At 39.4% G+C, this 20405-nt stretch overlaps 1 protein-coding gene across 1 annotated transcript in view; it reads right to left on the reverse strand.

Moving 5' to 3' along the window:
* Window positions 1-20405, reverse strand: part of BEND2 (BEN domain containing 2) — a 68140-nt gene that overhangs the window by 13801 nt on the left and 33934 nt on the right. Inside the window, exons 7-11 of the mRNA XM_021080613.1 lie at window positions 17549-17698; window positions 13397-13516; window positions 11777-11884; window positions 3875-4120; window positions 767-967 (exon numbers count right to left, since the gene is read on the reverse strand). Of these exons, the coding sequence (XP_020936272.1) occupies window positions 767-967; window positions 3875-4120; window positions 11777-11884; window positions 13397-13516; window positions 17549-17698 (825 nt within the window). The remainder of the gene's footprint in view (window positions 1-766; window positions 968-3874; window positions 4121-11776; window positions 11885-13396; window positions 13517-17548; window positions 17699-20405) is intronic.

The raw sequence follows: 20405 nt of genomic DNA on the forward strand, positions 1-20405 counted from the left end.
TCAAAATAGAAGGAAACCTGTAAATAGAAAATAGTGTTACTGCAAACATTATTAGACCATGGTCCGGTTATCTGTGCATGTCACATGCCTATCTTCCCCACAAGCTCTTCCCTCTGCCTAGAATAGCCTTCCTATTGTCTTTACCTAGCTCAAATCCCTTAGCCTTCGTAAGCCTTCCGAATGCCCTCAAGCACGTCCTCTGCCCCTGGAGCTGCCACAACATTACCACTCTGGATTGGAACTCATCTGTTCCCCTCAGTGTGTCCCTTTCTAGTCTGTGAACTCCTTGCGGGCAGAACTGCATATTCATTGTGTATCCTTAGTGCCTGGAGCTCTAGCACCTCCATACACATTTCTGGAAGACAGGAAGGCAGGAGGCTAGAGTGGATTAATCATAAGATTCTATTTCTGTGTTATGAGATACTAGCAGTGAAATGTGTTTTATTTCCCCACTTTTTTTTTGGGGGGGTGCTTTTTCTTTATTTTTTAAGTACCACTTCAACACTTGAAGAATCGACTTAGTATAAACATAAGCAACTATAATTAATAAAGTTTATCTTACTTCACCAGTCTATGGACACGTTTTAGTCTTTAGAAGTTGTTACCCATTACATACTACTAAATTGTAAAATCCGAGTTAGGTTAAAAAGAAAAAGAACAGTTTTAAGATTTACACAGACTTCATGGTTATTTCTTCAACTATCAATAACATTCATCAGATGACCAAACGATGATAAAACAAGGATTCCATAGTGACTTTACATACCCCTTATGGCAGCCATTTTGTTTGGATCCAGAGGTTGGCGGCCTTGAGACGTGACACCTACAGAGCTGGACATCAGCATTTCCTTGGAGAACAAAATACTAATCAAGTAGCAAGCTGCATGCTTAGGTGTGGCCTTCTTTTGTGTGGTCATCAAATGAATATCAAGTATCCTGACATTTCTTTTGGGATCACCAAGATATCCTTTAAAAATACAGGGAAAAATTAAAACATTGGTTTTTTCCTGCAAGGCTACCTTGAAAGTACCCAAGAAAATTAAACTATTTTTTTTGTTGTTTGTTTGTTCTTGTCTTTTTGCCATTTTTCTTGGGCCGCTCCAGCGGCATATGGAGGTTCCCAGACTAGGGGTTGAATCAGAGCTGCAGCCACTGGCCTACGCCAGAGGCACAGCAACACGGGATCTGAGCCGCGTCTGCGACCTACACCACAGCTCACGGCAACGTCAGATCGTTAACCCACTGAGCAAGGGCAGGGACCGAACCCGCAACCTCATGGTTCCTAGTCGGATTCGTTAACCACTGAGCCACCACGGGAACTCCTAAACTATTTTTTTTTTTAAAGAAAATTAAACATTGATTTTTAATTTACAAATTCCTACTTGGGGGAATTTTTTTGATACTTAGCTCTTCCTTAAATGAGTCTCCTTGTTGCCATCTGCATAACTGTTAGCATTTTTCATCTTTGCTAGTCTTGAATTTGCTGTACTTGAATAGGTTCATTGTCTTGAATAAATTTAATTCTTAGGTCACCGGTACATAAGGAAACAAGTTGCTCTGAAATCTCATTGCTTCCTTTTACATTCGAAAACCACACTCAAGAGCTCTCTTGTGGCACAGTGGGTTGGGAATCCAGCATTGTCACTGTAGTGGCTCAAGTTCACTGCTGTGGTGAGAGTTCAACCCCTGGCCCAGGAACTTTTGCATGCCACAGGTGTGGCCAAAAAAAATTAAAGTAAAACGAAAGTACACTCAGAGCTCTATTACTAAGTCAGTATATGTTACCTGAAGACAATTTAGAAAGTATGGGTGGATATAATTAAGAAAATTTAAAAGTAGTTAGCATTTATAGAGTATCTACTATATATCAGGCACTGTGTTAAATATTTTATATCTAAGCTGAGTTTCATCATTCTAACAACTTATTCCCACTTAGCAGATGAGGAAATTGAGGCCCAGAGAAGGTAAGTTATTTGAACAAGATCACACTGCTAGTTATATATCCAGTTTTCAAAGCTAAGTCTGTGTGTTTATGTGCTGAGTGCCCCAAACTCTTAATCTTCTGCTAATGCTACCTATCCTTTTTTCTATGTCTTTTTTTAAAACACGAAACTAAAACCATACTTTATATATAGTCTGAATCCTGCTTCTTCAGTTATCATTATATTTTTCACTTCTCCATTTTCTTTGTTTTTTTTTAAGTCTGCATCCCTGTCATTATGATTTTCTTGACAGGTGACATTTATGTGGCATTTATGGTCCAGGCATTGTATTAAGCTTCAAATGAATTATCCTATTTGATCCTCACTAATTTTCTTCTGGTCATGCCCAGGCCAAGCATCAAACTCACCCCATAACAGTAACCCAAGCCACAGCAGTGACCATGCCAGATCTTAACCTGCTAAGCCACTAGGGAACTCCAATCTTCACAATCCTATGAAGTAGGTACTATAATTTTTGTCACTTCACAGATGAATAAACTAACATTTAGGTCAGAGAAGTAGCTGAAGGTCACTTAGTAAAATGTAGAGCCAGAATTTGAACACAGACTGACTCAGTAACCCATGCTTTTAACCAATATGCTTAATGCCTCACATACTGTGGTATACCGGGGGTCATTTAACTAATTCCCTATGGTTACTTGGTTGGCTGTTTCCAATTTTTCATGATTCTATAAAAAACAATTCTTGTATCAAAATTTTAATACAAATCTTTTCTATTATATCTTTGGATAGAAATGAGATTACTGAGCCATAAATACTTTTATGGATTTTTTACACAAACTACTCTTGAGAAATTTTTCACCAATTTATACTTCTAACAACAGCTTATCACATTGACCATTTAATACAAACAGCACAGTTTTTGAAGTTTCTTCTAGTCTGGGTACCAAAATAATTTACAGGAAAAGGACCAGGGTCAACAAAACACAGGCCACAGGCCAATCCCACCACCAGTTTTTATAAATAAAGGTGTATTGGCACGCAGCCACACTGATTCATTTACCTCTATCTGTGGTTTCTTTCATGCTATAGCAGCAGAGTGAGGAGGTGTGACAGACACCAGATGGCCCACAAAGTCTAAAAGAGTTACTATCTAGCCCTTTACAAAGAACATCTGCAGAGCCCTATCCTAGGATATTATTAAGAAATTAGCTCCTTAGAAGTAGAGTCACAAAACTATAAAATACTAGGAATGCTTGACCTCAGAGGCTACAGAATCCAGGGTCCTCTCATCTCTGCCACTGTGGCTTGGCGGGCAACACAGGAGACTATTAAGAAACATGAGGAGTTCCCTAGTGGCTCAGTGGTTAAGGATATGGCATTGTCAGTGCTGTGGCTCAGGTTCAATCACTGGACTGGGAACTTCCACATGACACAAGCAAGGCAGAAAGAAAGAAAGAAAGAAAGAAAGAAAGGGAGGAAGGGAAGAAAGAAGAAAGAAAGATGAGGATTTTTTTGGAGGGGGACCAGGGATGGAACCCAAGCTACAGCAGCGACCCAAGACACAACAGTGACAATGCCAGATCCTTAACCTACTAGACCACAAGGGAACTGCAAGAAACACAAACTTTAAAGTCAGAGAGAACTGGGTTAGAGTTCTGGAACGGCCACTCACCAGCTCTATGACTTCAGGAATGGAGATAATAAAAGTACCTATATCATGAAGTTATTATGGATATTAATAGAGAAGAGGCATGTCAGTCGATTTTCACAGTGCCTTGCACATAATACACAGTCAATAAATGTTATCCTTTTTCACTAATATCATCTAAAACCTACCTTCGAAATAGGAAACAAAAAGGTTGTATCAAGCACGCTGAAGAATATAGGTTAAGTTGTGCTACTTGTAATATGTGTCATTTTATACTCACCAAAGTTGGAAGGAATGCAGAAGGATGACGAGGAAGAGTCTTGGCTATTGACATTTTCCAATACCTTTGAGTCGTTCATTGTTTCAGGGTCATTTTCCACACAGTTTTCTGCTTTCACCAATATTTCTATAGGTAAAAGTGCTGAAATAAAAGAACTCCCAACTGAAAATTCTATATCCAGTAAGCTATTCTTCAGGTATGAAGGGGAAAATAAACATATTCTCAGCCAAAAGAAAACTAAAAGTGTTTGTCACTAGCAGATCTACTTTTAAAGAATGGCTAAAGGAGATCTTCAAACATAAAGGTTATAACGATAGGAGTCTTGGAGCTTCAGAAAGGAAGAAAGAGGGAGTTCCCATTGTGACTCAGCCAGTTACAAACCCGAATAATATCCATGAGGATGTAGGTTCAATCCCTGGTCTCGCTCAGTGGGTTAAGGATCTGGTGTTCCCGTGAACTGTGGTGTAGGCCACAGACGCAGCTCAGATCCTATGCTGCTATGGATGTGGCGTAAGCTGACAGCTACAGCTGTGATTTGACCCCTAGCCTGGGAACTTCCATATGCCACAGGTGCGGCCCTAAAATAAAAGCCAAAAAAGAAAAGAAAGAATAAATAAAGGAAGGGAGTTCCTGTCATGGCGCAGTGGAAATGAATCCGACTAGGAACCCCAAGGTTGCGGGTTTGATCCCTGGCCTCGCTCAGTGGGTTAAGGATCCGGCGTTGCCATGAGCTGTGGTGTAGGCTGGCGGCAACAGCTCCAATTTGACCCCTAGCCTGTGAACCTCCATATGCAGCGGGAACAGCCCTAAAAAGACAAAGGACAAAAAATAAAGAAAGAAAGAAAAAAGAAAGGAAGAACAGTAAAAAGGACAGAAAAGTGCATGCAGAGAAACTCAATCTTTCATACATTGCTGAAAGAAATGTAAAATGGAACAGCCAAATTAGAAAACATTTTGGAAGTTTCTTATAAAACTAAACCTGCAATTACCACATGACACAGTAGTTTCATTCTTGGGCATTTAGAAATCATGAGAAATAAAAGCTCACGATGACACAAAAATTGGCACGTAAGTGTTCTTAGCAGCTTTGTTCATAATAGCCAAAAACTATAAACAACACAAACATCCTTTAACAGGCGTATGGTTAAACAAACTCTAGTACATTTGATATCACAGAATGTTATTCAACAATAAAAAGGAATAAAAGAACAGAAAGAGAAGAAATGTGGGTAAATATAATACTATCATAAGTTATGTAATTCATATGTAATGACTGAAACAAAAATGAAAATACTATCTGAAACAAAGGCAATAATAGTTAAAAGTGAGGAAGGCAAAGGAATTTAAATAGAATTACAGTTTCAACACTTCATTCTAAGTGATAAAATGTTGATACCAGTAAACTGTGACAAGTCACATACATGTAAAATAACACCCAGAGTGACCACTAGGAAAACTATACAAAGCAATACACTTAAAAACAAAAAAATCAAGATGGAATAATAGAAAATGTTCAAGTAACCCACAGGAAGGTAAAGAAAGAAAAACAGAGGAAACAAAGAAAAAATAATAAAATGGCAAACTTACGCCCTATGATATCAATAATTACTTTAAATGTAAATGACCTAACCATATCAATTAAATGACAGCAATTGTGGATAAAAAACAAGGCCCAGGAGTTCCTGCAGTGGCTCAGCGGTTAATGAACCTGACTAGTATCCATGAAGATGCAGGTTCGATCCCTGGCCTTGCTCAGTGGGTTAAGGATCCGGCTTTGCCATGAGCTGTGGTGTAAGTCAAAGACAGGCTAGGATCCCACGTTGCTGTGGCTGTGGCATGGACCAGCAGCTTGAGCTCTCATTAGACCCCTAGCCTGGGAACTTCCATATGCTGCAGGTGGGGTCCTAAAAATACCAAAAAAAAAAAAAAAAAGACCCAACTATCTACTGTATATAAGAAAATCTATAAATTCAAGGACATAAGACTGAAATTAAAAGGACAGAGAAAAATATACCATGCAAATGTTAATCCAAAAAAAAAAAAAAAGTGTAGCTGGAGTTTCTGCTGTGGCACAGTGGTTAAGAATCTGACTGCAGCAGCTCAGGTCACTGCTGAGATATGGGTTCAATCACTCGCCCAGAGCAAGGCATTAAATGATCCGGCATTGCTACAGCTGCAGCATAGGTCACAGCTGCAGCTCAGATTCAATCCCTGGCCCAGGAACTTCCATATGCCGTGAGTGTGGCCATAAAAAATAAAATAAAATAAAATAATTTTAATTTAATTTAATTTTAGAAGTGTAGCTATATTGATACCAGATAAAGTAGACTTCAGAGCAAAGACAGTTGCCAAAGACAAATAAGGATGAAAGGATCAACCTGCAGAAAGATATAGTGATCCTCAACATACCAAACCACGGAGTCTCAAAATACATGAAGCAAAAACTGAAAGACCTGCAAGGAGAAATAATCCAATCTACAATTATACTTAAGGACCTCAATGCCCACCTCTTAGCAACTGATGGAACAACCAGACCAAAAATCAGCAAAGATACAGACGACCTGAACAACACAATTAACCAAAAGGATTCTCATTACGGAACATTCCACCAAATAAAAGCAGAATACACATTTCTGTCAAATGCCTGAGCATCATTCACCAAGACAGACCACATTCGAGCAAGAGAAAAAAAAAATCTCAACAAATTTAAAAGAAATAATATAGAGTAAATTTTCTGACCATAATGGAATCAAATCACACATTAATAATAATAGAAGGAAGATCTTTTAAATACTTAGAAATTAAACAGCACATTTCTAATTAATACATGTATCAAAGAGAAAATTTCCAAGGAAATAATAAAATACACAGGACTTAATTAAAATACAACACATCAAAATATATGGGGTGTAACTGAAGCAGTACAGAAAGTGAAAATTATAGCACTAAAGGATGACATTAGAAAAGATAAAAGGTCTCAAATCTATAAACTAAGTTTCTACATCAAAAATTAAGAGAAGACTAAAAGAAACACAAGATGAGCAAAAAGAATGAAATAACGAAAAAGTAGAAATCAATGAACCTGAAAATATGAAAAAAATTGGAAATCAATGACGCAAAAGTCTGGTACCTCAAAAAGATCAATAAAGCTAAGCCTCTAGAAAGACTTACAAAAATAAAAAGAGATGATGCAAATAGTCAATATCATCACTGACATGGGATATCACAATATATCTAGTAGCCATTAAAAGGATAATAGGGAACACAACAATTCACTTTACATTCATAAATTTGATAGTTTAGAAGAAATGGAACTATTCTTCCAAAATTACAAATACTAAAACTCAACCAAGAAGACAGAAATAATCCAAATAGTCCTATGATCATCAATGAAACTATATTTGCAACTGAAAAACTCCCGAAAAGGAACCGACAAGCCCAAATAATTTCACTGCAGAAAAGAATTAACACTGATTTCTCATTTATTCCTCCATAAAAGAAGAGAAGGAAACTCATATGCATTTTATGAGGCTAGTATGCCCTGATACCAAAACCAGACAGGGACAGCACAAAAAAAGAAAGAAAAATACAAATATCTTTCATGAACTTGGACATAAAAATTCTTAATATTTGCAAACCAAATTAATAATGTATTCAAAGATTATACAATATGACCAAGTGGGATTTAATCCAGGCATGCAAGGCTGGTTCAACACTGGAAAACCTATCAATATAATCTGTCATATCAACAGGCTAAAGAAAAAAAAAACCATGTGACCATGTACATAGAAAAAGCATGTGCCAAAATCTAATACCCATTCATGATACAAACTCTCAGAAAGTTAGGAGAAGAGGAGAACCATCTCAACTTAATACAGATCATCTATCAGGAGTTCCCGACATGGCGCAGTGGAAACGAACCAGACTAGGAACCATGAGGTTGCAGTTTCCATCCCTGGCCTCGCTCAGTGGGTTAAGGATCTGGCGTTGCTGTGAGCTGTGGTGAAGGTCACAGATGCAGCTCGGATCCTGCGTTGCTGTGGCTGTGGTGTAGGCCGGCGGCTACAGCTCCGATTGTACCACTAGCCTGGGAACGTCCATATGCCGCAGGTGCGGCCCTAAAAAGAAAAAAAGAAAAAAAAAAGATCATCTATCAAAACCAATAGTTAACATCATCATATTAAATGGTAAAAGACTGAATGCTTTCTTCCTAAGAATAGAAACAAGGCAAGGAGGTCCCTTCTCACCATTCTTATTAATCATAACACTGGAAGTTCTACCCACTGCAATAATATAATAAAAAGGAGTAAAAGGCATACAGATTGGACAGGAAGAAATATAATGACCCCTATTCGCAGATGGCATAATACAAGAAGGATGGCTATGTAGAAAATCCCATAAAACTAATTATTAATTATTAAAACGAATGAGTTCAGCATGGTCATAGATACAAGATCAATCTGCAAAAATTAAGTTTATTTCTACATACAGTTGACTCTTGAACAATGTGAGGTTTAGGGGCACTGATTCGCCACACAGTCAAAAATTCGCATATAACTTTATAGATGGTGGATGTATCTGCAGTTCCACGTTTGCAGATTCAACCAGTCTCAGATGGTGTAGTACTATAGTAGTTACTGAAAAAAACCCACATGTTAAGTGGACCCATGCAGTTCAAAGCCTTGTCATTCAAAGGTCAACTGTACTAACAATGAACATGTGTAACCAAAATTAAAAACACATACCATTTACATCTCCAAAGTAAATAAAATACTTAAGCAAACACTTATTTTATTTTTTAGCCACACCCACAGCATGCATAAGATCCTAGGCCAGGGATCAAACCCCCACCACAGCAGCGACTCAAGCTGCTGCAGTGACACCACTGGATCCTTAACCCACTGTGCCACAGGGCAACTCCCAAAAACTTATTTTTTAATGGTATAGGATCTATGTCATGAAAATTACAAAATGATAATTTAAAAATCAAAGACCTTAATAAACACATACATACATACTATGCTCATGGATGAGAAGAGTCAATATACTAAAGATGTCAGTTCTTCCCAACTGATCTGTGGGCTTAACATGATTCCCATCAAAATCCCAGCAATTTGTTGTTTGGAAACATACGCAAGCTTATTCTAAAATTAGGATGGAAAGGCACAGGACCTAGAATACTTAAATGATCTTGGAGTTCCCGTGGTGGCAGTGGTTAACGAATCCGACTGGGAACCATGAGGTTGCAGGTTCGGTCCCTGCCCTTGCTCAGTGGGTTAAAGGATCCAGTGTTGCCGTGAGCTGTGGTGTAGGTTGCACACGCAGCTCAGATCCCACGTTGCTGTGGCTCTGGAGTAGGCTGATGGCTACAGCTCTGATTAGACCCCTAGCCTGGGAACCTCCATATGCCGCGGGAGCAGCCCAAGAAATGGCAAAAAGACAAAAAAAAAAAGAAAGAAAGTAGGAGAAATCATTTTACCTGATGGCAAGACAATGTATAACAACAATAATCCCAAGATTGTGGTTTGGCAGAGACATAGAAACACAGATCAGTAGAATGCAACAGAGAACTCAGAAATAGACCTACACAAATGTGCCTAATTGCTTTTTGATTAAGGTACAAAAGCAATTCAATGGAGGAAAGATGGTACTGCAGTAATTGGATAGCCATTGGCAAAAAAAAGAACCTCAGCCTACATCTCATACCTTACATAAAATTAACTCGAATGTAAAATGTAAACTATAAGACCGAGGATTAAGAATTAAACAAAGAGGAGTTCCCGTCTTGGCTCAGTGGAAACAAATCTGACTAGCATCCATGAGGACCCAGGTTCAATTCCTGGCCTCGCTCAGTGGGTTAATGATCCGGCATTGCTGTGAGCTATGGTGTAGGTTGCAGACATGGCTCAGATCTAGATCTGGCATTGCTGTGGCTGTGGTGTAGGCCGGCAGCTACAGCTCCTATCAGACCCTTAGCCTGGGAACCTCCGAATGCCACAGGTGCAACCCTAAAAAGACAAAAGACAAAAAAAAAAAAAAAAAAAAAAAAAAAAAAAAAAAAGAACTAAACAAAGAGCTCATAGACCTGATACCAAAAGTAGAATCCATAAACAGAAAAGCAGATAAATTGAACCTCATGAAAATTAAAAACTTTCTCTCTGCAAAACAAAACAAAAAACTTAAAGAGAGGATGAAAAGGAAAGCTACAGATAGGAAGAAAACGTTTGCAAACTACATATTCAACAAGAGACTAGTATCTACAAATATCTAAACAACTCCCAAAACTCAGCAGTAAAAATGTATATACATATATAAGCCAGAAGAGATATTTCAGAGAGAAGAACATACAGATGGAAAATTAGTACATGTAATGGCACTGTACATCATTAACCAAAGGCAAATGCATATTAAACCCACAATGAAGTTGTGGGTGTACTATACACCAGAATGGATAAAATTTTAAAAAGGTGAGAACACCAAGTGCTGGCGAGGATGCAGAGAAATTGAATCACTTATTCACTGCTGGTGGGAACATAAAATCAGACGGTCATTCTGGAAATAGCCAGTTTCTTTTTTTTTTTTTTTTTTTTTTTTTTTTTTGGTCTTTTTGTCTTTGTTGTTGTTGCTATTTCTTGGGCCGCTCCCGCAGCATATGGAGGTTCCCAGGCTAGGGGTCGAATCGGAGCTGTAGCCACCAGCCTATGCCACAGCCACAGCAACGCAGGATCCGAGCCGCGTCTGCAACCTACACCACAGCTCACGGCAACGCCGGATCGTTAACCCACTGAGCAAGGGCAGGGACCGAACCCGCAACCTCATGGTTCCTAGTCGGATTCGTTAACCACTGCGCCACAACAGGAACTCCTGGAAATAGCCAGTTTCTTATAAAACTAAACAAACGACTACCATACAATTTAGCAATTGTGCTCTTGGGCATTTATGATAAGGAAATGAAAACTATGTTCACATTAAAAACCTGCATGTGAGTGTTCACAGCACCTTCAGTCTTAATAGCTAAAATCTAGAGACAACCAAGATATCCTTCAATAGGAAACAGATAAATAAATCATGATATACCCATCCCATGGAATAGGGCTCAGCACTAAAAAGGAAGGAACTACTGATACATGCAGCAACTTGGACGAATCTCCAGAGAATTATGTTAAGTGAAAGAAAGGCAGTCCCCTGAAGTTCTCTTGTGGCACAGCAGGCTAAAAATCTAGTGTTGTCACTGCTGTGGCTTGGGTCGCTTCCAGAGCATGGTTTCGATCCCTGGCCTGGGAACTTCCACATGCTACAAGCATGTCAAAAAAAAAAAAGGCAATAAGCAATCCCCAGATATGAAATAATATATGAGTCCATTAATAGAACACTGGCTTGCACTGACAAAATTATAAAGAGGGAGAAAAGATTAGTACTGGATGGGTTAGGGATGAGGCCCGGGAAAGAATGAAATGAAGGAGGTGGGTGTGGTTATAAAAAGGCAAAAGAGGGTTCCTGGACGTAATGGAGCAGTTCTGGATCATAACTGTAGTGGCGAATATCTGAACCCAAACACATCGCAAAAGGGCAGAGAACTAAATACGCATACACAAACCTACACAAATGAATGCAAGTAAAGGTGGGGCCATCTGAATATGACGTGATCTGTGGATCATATCAATGTCAAAATCTTAGTTGTGATATTTTACATTTTTCCAAAATATTTCTTTGGGAGATATTGGGTAAAGTGAAGTGTACATAAGATCTCTCTGTACTATTTCTATACAAAAGCAGGTGATTTTGAAATATCTCAGAATTAAAAGATTAATTTTGAAAAAGCTATCACTAAGAATTAATATTAAGAATGTTGATGGATCTAGATTAGAGTGATAATCATAATAGGTATCACGTCCAACTCACCAAAACCATGAGTGAGAAAGAGAGTTTCTGAATCAATATCTTGGCCACTGTCATTTTCCATTACGGTTGGGTAATTTGTTGTCTCAGATTTCATTTCTGTGCTGGATTCTGTTTGAACAAGATTTCGATAAGTAAAACATTTTCAAGTGCAGAAAGACAAGAAATCTCAATAGCAATTTGTATTTCAGGCAAAACTATCCTTTACAAATGAAGGAGAAATAAAGACATCATCACTGGCTGACTTACCCTTAAAAAATGGCTAAAGGAAAATCTTCTGACTGAAAGGATATGATGAAGGCAGGACTCTTGGAGCGTGAGGAAGGAAGGAAGAAACACCAACAGCAAGAGCAGAAATAAACATGCAAAGAAACTAGCTCACTCACAGATTACTGCTCTGAATGTAAAATGGTACAGATACACCGGAAAACGGTTTGGCAGTATTTTACAAAACTCACCTACTACCACAGGACCCAGCAACCGTGTGTGCTCTTAGGTGTCCTCCCAGAGAAATAAAAACTGATGTTCATATATGAGCCTATACATGCGCATTCATAGTAGCTTTACTCCAAAGAGCCAAAAACTGGAAACAACCCCGAAGTTCTTCCACCAGTGGAACACCCACACTGTGGAACAGCGCTCAGCAATAAAAAAAGAAAGTACTGGGAATTTCCTGGTGGCCTAATTGTTAAGGATTCGACACCGTCACTGCTGGGGCTCAACAGCAGGGTTCGATCCCTGGCTTGGGAACTTCTGCATGCTGCGGACAAAGCCAAAAAAAAAAAGTACTGATATACACAGCAACATAAGATGAATCTCCAGGGAATTATGGTGAATGAACAAAGGCAGTTCCTAAAGGTTATATACTATGTGAGTCTATAAAACTCTCGAAATGAAAAATTATAAAGAAAATAAATTAGTACTTGTCAAGGGCAGGGACAGGGCAGGGTAAGGGTAGGAGCAAGAGAGGAGAAAGGTGGGTGTGGTTTTAAAGGGCAACAGGGGAGTTCCCATTGTGGCGCAGTGGAAACAAATCCCACCAGGAACCATGAGGTTGCAGGTTTGATCCCTGGCCCCGCTCAGGAGGTTAAGGATCCTGCATTGCCGTGGCTATAGTGTAGGCCGGCACCTGTAGCTCCGATTAGACCCCTAGTCTGGGAACCTCCATATGCCTTGGGTGTGGCCCTAAAAAGCAAAAAAATAAAAAAAAATAAAGGGCAATAAAGATATCTTTGTGTTGACGGAAATGTTCTGAATTTTGACTGTGCTAGAGGATATGGAAATGGACATCATGAAATTATATAAAACTGAATACACATACACATGTAAACATAAACACACACAAGCACAAATAAAACTGAAGATACTTCAATAAAATCTATGGCTTTCATCAATGTCTACATCCTGGGTGGGCTTTTGTGCTATAGTTTTACAAGATGTCATCTCTGGGGGAGACTGGGTAAAGATCTCTCTGCATTATTTTTTGCAATGGCATGTGCAGCTATTTTCTTTTAAAATTTTTTTAATTTTTAATCAGGAAAAGCTACCACTAGCTCACATTAAGAGTGTTAATAAATCTAGATTAAAGAGTGCTACTTGTAATATGTATCATTTCGAACTCACCAAAACTGGGAGGGATGGAGAAATATGAAGTTTCTTGAGCACGGCCATCTTCCAAGAAAGGTGGGTAATTCATCATCTGAGGATTATTTTCCATGCTGGTTTCTGCTTTGAGGAACATTTCTATAAGGAAAACGCTTTTCAAATGCTCTAAGAAAAGACCCCCAACCTAATATCTATATCTGATGAACCTATCCTCCAGTAATCAAGAAAAATATTCACCGACAAAGGAAAACCAAAAGTATTTGTCACTAACTGACTTACGCTTTAAAAATGGCTAACACGAAGGATATAATAGAATTCTGGAGCATTAAGAAGGAGATAGAACAATGAAAAGAGCAGAAATATGGATGTAGAGAAACTAGATCACTATACATTGCTGGCAGGAATGGAAAATGGTACACCTAGACTGGAAATCAGTTTAACAGTTTCTTGTAAAACTAAGGATGCAGTTACCATAGGACCCAGAAATTGCACCCTTGAGGACTCACCCAGAGAAGTGAAAACTTGTATGAAAGAGTGAAATGACTTTGTCTAGATACTCATGTTGCAACAGAAGAAAGGGTGGGGGAAAAAATGTAATTGTAATGTATACATGTAAGGATAACCTGACCCTCTTGCTGTACAGTGGGAAAATTTTTAAAAATTATATAAATAAAAAAAAAGAAAAAAAAAGAGTGAAATGAATAAAATGAGGCAAATTTTTTTTTTTTTTTTTTTTTTTTTTTTTTTTTGCTTTTTAGGGCTGCACCTGCAGCATATGGATGTTCCCAGGTTAGGGGTTGAATCAGAGCTAGAGCTGCTGGGCTACACCACAGCCACAGCAACTCGGAATCCGAGCCGTGTCTGCGACCTACACCACAGCTCACGACGGCAACACTGGATCCTTAACCCATTGAGCGAGGCCAGGGACTGAATCTGCAACCTCATGGTTCCTAGTCAGATTTGTTTCTGCTGTGCCACAATGGGAACTCCTAAAACTCTGAATATTCATAGCAGCTTTACCTCTAATAGCCACAAACAGGAAACCCAGAGGTTTTCAACAGATGAACAGGTAAGTAAACCCTGGTACATCCATACCATGAAATACTACTCAGCAATAAAAAAGAAGGAATCACTGATACAACAGCACGAATCTTCAGAAGTCCATCTCAAACACCACATGATTCCATTTATATAACTACGCTGAGGGGACAAATAATAGATCTGTAGAATAGATTCATGCTTGCATTGCAACAGGGCAGAAAGTAGGAATGGAGGACAATGTCGACTGGAGGGAGACGGATATGGTTATAAAAGAGCAATATGAGAGATCATGGTGGTGACAGAACTGTTTCACGGATTGCCTGTGGTAGAGGATATGTGAACTTGCACATATGATAAAATTGTACAGAACTAAATACAAACACCTATTAATGCAAGTGAAACTGGGAACATTTCAATATCTGTGGATGGTATCATGTCAATCTCTTGGTTGTGGTAATAGTCTATCATTTTGCAAGATGTTACCATCGGGGAAAATTGGGTAATGGGGAACACAGGATCTTTCTGGATTATTTATTATAACTGCACATGCAACTAAATTTTTCTGAAAATAAAAACTTTAATTAGAAAGCGCTACCACTATTTTGCACTAACGAGACTGATGAATCTGGATTAAATATGATATGTATCAAAGTATCATTTCCAACTCAGCAAAACTGGAAGGAATGCAGTGACATAATAAGGAAATATCTTGGCTATTACTATTTTCCAATACCAGTGGGTAATTTGTTGTCTCAGGGCTCTTTTCCAGGTTGTGTGAGCTTTTACCAACATTTCTATAAATAAAATACTTTCAAGCACTAAAAAATAAGAATTCTCAACTATGTGGAGTTCCCATTGTGGCTCAGCAGGTTAAGAATTTGACTTATATCCATGAGGATGCAGGTTTAATCCCTGGCCTCACTCAGTGGGTTAAAGGATCCAGTGGTGCTGCAACCTGAAGTATAGGTTGCAGACATGGCTCAGATCTGGCATTGTTGTGGCTGTGGTGTAGGCCGGCAGCTGCAGCTCCGATTAGACCCTTAGCCTGGGAACTTCCAAATGCTGTGGGTGTGGCCTTTAAAAAAAAAAAAAAAAAGAATTCCCAACTATAAATTCTGTATCAAGCAAAATAATCCTTCAAGAATGAAGCAGATCTGTGACAATATGGATGAATCTAGCTTAGTCAAATAAACCAGACAGAAAAACATAAATACTGCATGGTACCACTTATATGTGGAATATAAAAAAAAATTTTTTTTGAGCCCACAGAAACAGAGAGTGGAATGGTAGCTGGCAGCGGCTGGGAAGTGGGAGGAAATTAGGAAAAGGCTGGTAAAAAGTACAAACTTTCAGTAATAAGATGAATAAAGTCTGAGGATCCAATGCATAACATGATGACTATCATTGATACACTGTGTGGTATAACCAGAATTTGCGTAGAGAGTAGAACTTAAGCGTTCTCGCAACAAAAGAATACAAAAGTAAATGTGTGAGAAGATGGAATGTGCCAACTTGATGGTGGAAATCTTTTCATAATGTACACATACATTAAATCATGATACCATATGCTTAAGATATATTATAATTTTTATTTGTCAATTATACCTCAATAAAGCTGAAAAAAGAAAAGAACATGCAAACTCAAAACAAAAAGAAAAGGAAACAAAGACATTCTCACATGAAGGAAACCTAAAAGTAATTTATGACTAGCTGACTTACACTTGAAAATGGCTTAAGGAGGGAGTTCCTGTTGTGGCACAGTGGAAACGAATCTGATTAGCATCCATGAGGACACAGGTTCGATCCTTGGCCTCCCTCAGTGGGTTAAGGATCCAGCATTGCCATGAGCTGTGGTGTAGGTCACAGACGTGGCTCAGATCTGGCATTGCTGTGGCTGTGGTGTAGGCTGGTGGCTACAGCTCCAATTCGACCCCTAGCCTGGGAACCTCCATATGCCGCAGGTGAGGCCCTAAAAAACACAAAAGACCAAAAAAAAGAAAGAAAGAAAATGGCTAAAAGAAAATTTTCTATCAGAAAGAACAAATTTTGGAGCATCCGAAAGGAAGAAAGAACAATGAAAGCAGCAGAAATATAGATGTGGAGAAACTTCATCGCTCATTGCTGGTGGGAAAATAAAATGGTATGATTTCTCTAGAAAACTGTTTGGCAGTTTCTTACATAACTAAACATGCAATTACCATACAACCAGGGGCATTCTTGGGCACTCTGGGGCATTTATTTAAAAGAAACCGAAACTTATTTACACAAAAACCTGTACATGAACACTCATAGCCACTCGACTTGTAATACTGAAAAATGGGGGGAAAAAATCCTGATGTTCTTCAGCTATGAATGAAGACAAATGGTGGTACATCGACACCATGGAATAGTACTCAGCAACAAAGAAGAAGGAACCACCGACACAAGTCAGATGACTCTCGAGGGAAGCATGCTGCGGTGGGTAGGGTTACAAAAGGGCACGATGAGGCATCCGTATGGTAATGGAAATGTTATATATCTTGACTGGGTGGTGGGTAGCAAACCTACTCATGTGATAAAATCCAACAGAAGTAAACATATATACACAAATCATACAATTAAACTGGGGGAGTCTCAATAAGATCTATAGATTGTATCAGGGTCAGATATTCTGGTTGTCATGTTCTGTTATCGTTTCGCAAAATGTTACTGTTGGAAGAAATGGGTAAAGGATAAAAAGGATCATTCTGTATTACTTCTTAAAATTAGGAGCTCCTGTCGTGGCTCAGTCATTAACGAACCTGACTAGGAACCATGGCCTTGCTCAGTGGGTGAAGGATCCCGCGTTGTGAGCTGTGATGTAGGTCACAGACACGGCTCAGATCCTGTGTTCCTGCGACTGTGGTGTCGACTGGCACCTACAGCTCCGATTCACCCCCTAGCCTAGGAACCTCCATATGCTGTGGGTGTGGCCCCAAAAAGACAAAAATTAAATAAATAAATAAATAAAATAAAATAAAACTATGACTCTCAAATCACCACAAGATTGAAAGTTTAATTTAAAAAAGAGCTATCGCTAGCTTCCATGAAGGACGTTGATGGGTGTAGACGAAGCAGTGCTACCTGAAATAGGTATCATTTCAGACTCACCAAAATTGGGAGGAATGGAGAGACGTGAAGAGGCAGCATCTGGGCCACTGCCATTTCCCACCAAAGCTGGGTAATACATTGTCTGAGAGCTGTTTTCCATGCTGGTGTCCGCTTTTCCTGGCATTTCTATAAGTATAACTTTTTCAAGTGCTGAAAGACAAGTACTCTCAACTGTGAATTCTGTACTGGGCGATACTATACTTCAGGAAAGAAGTGGAAATAAAGACATTGTGACACAACAGAAAAAAGAGTTTTTAACTGCCCCTAGCAGATTTTCCCTTTAAAATAGCTAAAGTAAAAACCTTCAAACGGAAAGGATATTATGAAAGAAGGAATCCTGGAGCATCAGGAAGGAAGAAATAACAATGGAAAGATGAGAAATATGGATGGAGAGAAATGATCATCCATACGTTGCTGTTGGGAATGTAAAATGGTACAGTCTCTCCGGAAAATTGTTTGGCCCTTTCTTATAAAACTAAACATGCTATTACTATAAGATCTAGGAACTGCACTTTTGGCATTCATGACAGAGAAATGCAAGGTTATGTTTACGCAAAAATCAGTACATGGATGTCCACAGCAGCTTAATGTGTAGTATCCAAAAACCCAAAGAGGAAAAAAAAAAAAAAAGATATCCTTCAATGTGAGAATATTAGAAAAAAAAAACTGTTGCATTTCTACACCATGGAAAACTTCATCAATAGAAATGAACACTGATTTACACAAAAGTGGGTACATGAATATTCAAGGCTGCTTTACTTTTTTTTTTTTTTTTAGGTTCTTAGGAATAGTTTTATCTGCCAGATTGTTTCTTTTTTTTTTTTTTAATTTATTTTTTTGTCTTTTTGCTGTTTCTTTGGGCCGCTCCCGCGGCATATGGAGGTTCCCAGGCTAGGGGTTGAATCGGAGCTGTAGCCACCGGCCTACGCCAGAACCACAGCAACGCAGGATCCGAGCCACGTCTGCAATCTACACCACAGCTCACGGCAACACCGGATCGTTAACCCACTGAGCAAGGGCAGGGACCGAACCCGCAACCTCATGGTTCCTAGTCGGATTCGTTAACCACTGCGCCATGACGGGAACTCCTGCTTTACTTCTAACAGCCAAAAACTGGAAAAAAAAAATTCGAATGTCCTTGAACAGGTAAATAAACAAAATGCTGTATATCTATAGCATGAAATATACTTCAGCAGTATTAGTAATAAACTACTGATAGATGCCACAAACTGGATGAGTCCATAGCAAATTAGGCTGAGTGAAAAAAGCCAATCCCAAAGGTTACACAGTGTATTATTCCACTTACATAACAACACGAGACAAAACTGTAGAAATGGAGAAGAGATCAATGCAGCCATGTGTTAGGGAGGGGTCCTGGAGAAAGGGAAGGCTAGTGTGGTCCTTGATGAAAATTATCTCTACCTTGACTGTGATGGACTCACTCATGTGATAAAATCACATAGTGATAAACACATACATGAAATTGTACACACACACACACATACAGGTAAAACTGGAGGCACCTCAATAACTTCTGTGGGTTGTGTCAATATCTTGGTTGTGACACTGTAACATAGTTTTGTAAGGTGTGGTCATTGGGGAAAACAAGCAAAGCATAAATAGGATCTCTGACCTATTTTCTACAACTCCATGTGGCTCTTAAATTACACCCAAAAGTTTTAAAAAGAGCTACAGCTGGCTTGTATTCAGGATATGGATAGATCTATTTTTCTTTCTTTCTTTTTAGGGCCGCACCTGTGGCATCTGGAAGCTCCCAGGCTAGGGGTTGAATCAGGAGCTGCAGCTGCTGACCATGGCCACAACCATAGCAATGCCAGATCCGAACCACATCTGCAAACCACACTGCAGCTCACAGCAACACCAGATCCTTAACCCACTGAGTGAGACCAGGGATGGAACCCGCATCCTCATGGACACTAGTCAGGTTCTTAACCCACCGAGCCACAATGGGAATTCCAGAATATGATAGATCTGGTTCAGACACTGCTACTTGAACCATATCTATCATTTCAAACTCACCAAACTTGGGAGAGAGGGAGTGAAATGAAGAGTCAGTTTCTGGGCCATTGTTATTTCCCAGTAAAGATGGGCAATACATTGTCTGAGAGCTGTTATCCAGGCTGGTTTCTGCTTTTCCTGGCATTTCTGTAAGGATGAATTTTTCAGCTGCTGTGAAAGAAAAGAACTCTCAACCGTGAATTCCACATGAAGTGAAACTATCATTCAAGTAAAAAGTGATATAAAAACATTCCAGGAGTTCCTGTCGTGGCGCAGTGGTTAACGAATCCGACTAGGAACCATGAGGTTGCAGGTTCGGTCCCTGGCCTTGCTCAGTGGGTTAACGATCTGGCGTTGCCGTGAGCTGTGCTGTAGGTCACAGATGCGGCTCGGATTCCGAGTGGCTGTGGCTGTGGCGTAGGCCGGTGGCTACAGCTCCGATTAGACCCCTAGCCTGGGAACCTCCATATGCCACAGGAGCGGCCCAAGAAATAGCTAAAGACCAAAAAAAAAAAAAAAAAAAAAAAAAAAAAATTCCAAAACAAAGGAAAACTAAAAGAATCTGTCCCTAGCAGACTTACCCATACCAAAAGGCTAAAGGAAAATCTTCAAACAGAAAGGACATGATGAAAGAAGGCAATGTGGGAGTTCCCGTCGTGGCACAGTGGTTAACGAATCCGACTAGGAACCATGAGGTTGCGGGTTGGGTCCCTGGCCTTGCTCAGTGGGTTAAGGATCCAGCGTTGCCGTGAGCTGTGGTGTAGGTTGCAGACGCGGCTCGGATCCTGAGTTGCTGTGGTTCTGGCGTAGGCCGGTGGCTACAGCTCCGATTGGACCC

The sequence above is a fragment of the Sus scrofa genome, chromosome X, assembly GCF_000003025.6.
Source record: "Sus scrofa isolate TJ Tabasco breed Duroc chromosome X, Sscrofa11.1, whole genome shotgun sequence".
Lineage (NCBI taxonomy): Eukaryota > Metazoa > Chordata > Mammalia > Artiodactyla > Suidae > Sus > Sus scrofa.